We start from the raw sequence: 4003 nt of genomic DNA on the forward strand, positions 1-4003 counted from the left end.
TTTTTTTGAGATGGAGTTTCACTCATGTTACCCAGGCTGGAGTGCAATGGCGCGATCTCGGCTCACCGCAACCTCCGCCTCCCGGGTTCAGGCAATTCTCCTGCCTCAGCCTCCTGAGTAGCTGGGATTACAGGCACGCGCCACCATGCCCAGCTGATTTTTTGTATTTTTAGTAGAGACGGAGTTTCACCATATTGACCAGGATGGTCTCAATCTCTTGACCTCGTGATCCACCCGCCTCGACCTCCCAAAGTGCTGGGATTACAGGCTTGAGCCACCGCGCCCGGCCCAGCTAATTTTTTATATATTTAGTAGAGATGGGGTTTCACTATGTCAGCCAGGCTGGTCTCAAACTCCTGACCTTAGGCGTTTCCCCACCTCAGCCTCCCAAAGTACTGGGATTATAGGCATGAGCCACCGCACCTGGCTGCCACTCTTCTTTTACACCCAAATGTAAACTTACTTCTCTAGGCAATACCACAGTGTTCATAATTACTAATGTTAACAGCTGAATGATACGTCATCTTACTGAGTTTCTAAAACCTTATAGCTCTAGCTTCCAAATATTTATTTATTGACTTATTTTGAGACAATGTTTCATTCTTTTGTTGCCCAGCCTGCAGTGGAATTGCACAATCTGGGCTCACTGCAACCTCTGCATCCTGGGATCAAGCGATTCTCCTGCTTCAGCCTCCCAAGTAGATGGGATTACGGGCATGTGCCATGACACCTGGCTGATTTTTTTTTTTTTTTTTTTTTTTTTTTTAGACGGAGTTTCGCTCTTGTTACCCAGGCTGGAGTGCAATGGCGCAATCTCGGCTCACCGCAACCTCCGCCTCCTGGGTTCAGGCAATTCTCCTGCCTCAGCCTCCTGAGTAGCTGGGACTACAGGCACGTGCCACCATGCCCAGCTAATTTTTTGTAGCTTTAGTAGAGACGGGGTTTCACCATGTTGACCAGGATGGTCTTGATCTCTTGACCTTGTGATCCGCCCGCCTCGGCCTCCCAAAGTGCTGGGATTACAGGCTTGAGCCACCGCGCCTGGCCCGATTTTTGTATTTTTAGTAGAGATGGGGTTTCACCATGTTAGTCAGGCTGGTCTTGAACTCCTGACCTCAGGTGATCCACCCACCTTGGCCTCCCAAAGTGCTGGGATTATGGGCATGAGCCACCACGCCCTGCCAAATACTTATTCTTTGTATCTAGTTGGGTCTATTTTGTATTTTGTTAATTTTATTACCATAAACTATCCGCAGTATCCTAAGGGGATGTCCTAATTTAAGGGAAGTCTTATTCTGTATTAATTGCAGGTCCCATGGGAGGGTAGGAGTCCTGGCTCGAGCTGCAGCTTTGCTCAGATTAACCATTCAGAAGGCAGGCTGGCCCTCCTTAGGTAGTACTTGCATAGCCACCTTAGACCTGTTGCTACACTGGACAGATTGGAGTAGACATGCTGTTTACTGCTTTGGCTATTTGTGAGGCAAAGTTATGACTGAGTATGGCCTTTAGAGTCCGGCAAGGGCTGGGGTGCAGTGGCTCACACACACCTGTAATCCCAGCACTTGGGGAGGCTGGGGCAGGAGGATGATTGAGCCAAGGAGATGAAGACCAACCTGGGCAACATAGTGAGACCCTAACTCTACAGAAAATAAAATAAATTAGCCAGGCATGGTGGCACACTCCTGTAGTCCCAGCTACTCTGGAGCCTAGGAGGTAGAGGCTACAGTGTGCTGTGATTGTGCCACTGCACTCTAGCCAGGGTGACAGAGGGAGACCTTTTCTTTAAAAAAATTTTTTTTAAACTTTTGACAAGGATTGAATTCGAATTCTGCCCCTTACTATACAACCATGGGCAAGGTGGCCAGGCTTTCTGAGCCTTGGTGTAGATGGTTAGAGAGAGTGGTTGCTATGCCCCTGGCACATCCTCCAAAAGTGTCTGCTCTGTGCTGTTGCTTTTATTACAGTGTGAACAGAGCAGATAGTTACCACTTGTGTCTCTGCCTGGTGTTGCACAGCTAAGAGTAGCAGAGCTGGCTTTAACTGTAAACCACTGGGGATGTATCTAGGCTACCACAGATCAGAGACAGCTGCCTCATTTCTCTTCACAGAAATTGCCCCAATGATGGCCAAGACAATTAAAGCTTTCAAGAACAGATTCTCCCGACGATAAACTGAGGACTTGTCTTGGAAATGGAATCTGGGGGCGGGGGCAGGAAAACAAGGACAGTGGAAGTTTGGGAATGGAATTCTGCAGGAGATTGGAGTCTTGCTTTGTGGATCCTTTTGGTCTCCGAGTCCTGCCGTCTGCAGGTGCTGCCCCTGGGAAGCTGCGTGTCATAGCCCTGCCTCCCTGCCTGGAGCACACTTCAGAATTCTGAAGAAGATGTGAAACCTCTGTCTCACTGAGGATTTTAAAGGTCATTTATACTTTTGTTGTTCATTAGCATCTTTGTAAACTATAAGACATAGTTTTAAAGTTTTAATTAATAAATATTGCCCCCAGATTGTATTTATATTATCCCCCAGGTTTTTTTGTTTTTGTTTTTGTTTTTTTTTGTTTGTTTTTTTTTTTCGTCCTCTACCACACATTTAGCCTTTTATCTTCCAGGTCCTTTATTAAAGTCAGATGAAAGCCTAGTGAAAGCCATTCTCCTGCCCCAGCTCAGCGCTCCTGAGTGGACTCTGGTCCAGACAGAGGACTGGGCGTCTCCAGAGCCTGCATGGTACTTGCTGCACGTAGGGTGAGGAATGAGCACCAGACTGGCCATCCCCAAGGGAGCCTCAGTGGGGCAAGGGGATATTCGGTGGACTCCCACCTCAGGCCCTCCCCAGGATCTCTGCACGTTCCTGTGCACACACATCTCTTTCTTACTCACTAACTGGTATTTATTAAGGGAGGTGCTCTGTAAAGGTCTGGAGCTTTTCCCTCATCCTTTTTGTGAGTCTCCACCTTTTTGTTTTTTTCTTTGAGGCCCACTAGAGGACACAGAACCTTGGGAGACTGATATGCACAGAACTCCCCACCTCCCAGTTTTACAATTTCCAGTTTCTGATTGAAAATTTTAGGGTTTTCCCCACACTCCCCTACCTTTCCTTTTCCTCAACAGCATGGAGGAAAAACACACACATGACAAGGCTTTTTGTAGCCCTGAATACAACTTTAGAGATTTAAAAGACACCATTTTAATCTCTCGTTCTCTGTGAATCACTATGAGAAGTGAATGGTTTTAAAAGTTGTAATGCTATGTTGGAAATTGGTTTGCCTTTTATTTAAAAGGTAAGATCATGTGATTGGAAGAACACAACTGTTGACTTGGGAAGAGAACTTGCTGCTGAAACATTTTTTACCTTGAGTGTTTAAGGCAGGATTTGGAGGGAAAGACAGCTTCGGGAGAGTGTCTGAGCCACAGCATCAGGATGGGGGAAACTGCATGGCATCCATCAAGTTCCAGTTGACACAGGAGCAAGATCAGAACTTAGGAGGGCAGTGTCAGCTCCCTCATTGGCTGTCAAGGAACACCGATCTAGTAGAAACCCGCTTGGTTGTGACCTAGGTGGAGGTAGATGCCATACATTTGACATGTGCTTCCTTTAGGAGCCTGACAGGCAGACTGAGGGGATGGTAAGCGTGACAGCCTGACAAGTTTTCCAAAGCCCAGGATACAGAGCCAGTGTTTTTTGTAACATCTGGAGACCTCAGTTAGGCCAACTTTGAATTCCAGAGCAATGCAGGAAGTCAGTGCAGCAGAAACTCAACATTGTTCAGTGTGTATTGCTGTGCAGTGTGCTATTGTGACAGGACACAAATGTTGCTGTGTTTTAATTTGCTATTTATTTTTGAATTGGGTAAAGCATTATTTCCCTTGGTCACCTGCACCACCATTCCACCCCTATCCCTAACCTGCCCCCCAAATTAATATTAGGAAGCCTCATACCTGAAACCAAATGAACATTTGGGTCAGGTGCCAGATGTCCGCTGCATAGAATAGCTTTTTCTAGATGT

The 4003-nt window shown here is 46.6% G+C and overlaps 1 protein-coding gene across 1 annotated transcript in view; it reads left to right on the forward strand.

The window, feature by feature from the left end:
- ELOA (elongin A) overlaps positions 1-2518 on the forward strand; it is a 21592-nt gene extending 19074 nt beyond the window's left edge. The window contains exon 11 of the mRNA XM_032300775.1: positions 2109-2518. Within this exon, the coding sequence (XP_032156666.1) occupies positions 2109-2170 (62 nt within the window). The 3' untranslated portion in view covers positions 2171-2518. The remainder of the gene's footprint in view (positions 1-2108) is intronic.
- Positions 2519-4003: the final 1485 nt, after the last annotated feature.

This window comes from Sapajus apella, unplaced genomic scaffold (assembly GCF_009761245.1).
Source record: "Sapajus apella isolate SASKATOON/1434 unplaced genomic scaffold, GSC_monkey_1.0 scaffold43, whole genome shotgun sequence".
NCBI lineage: Eukaryota > Metazoa > Chordata > Mammalia > Primates > Cebidae > Sapajus > Sapajus apella.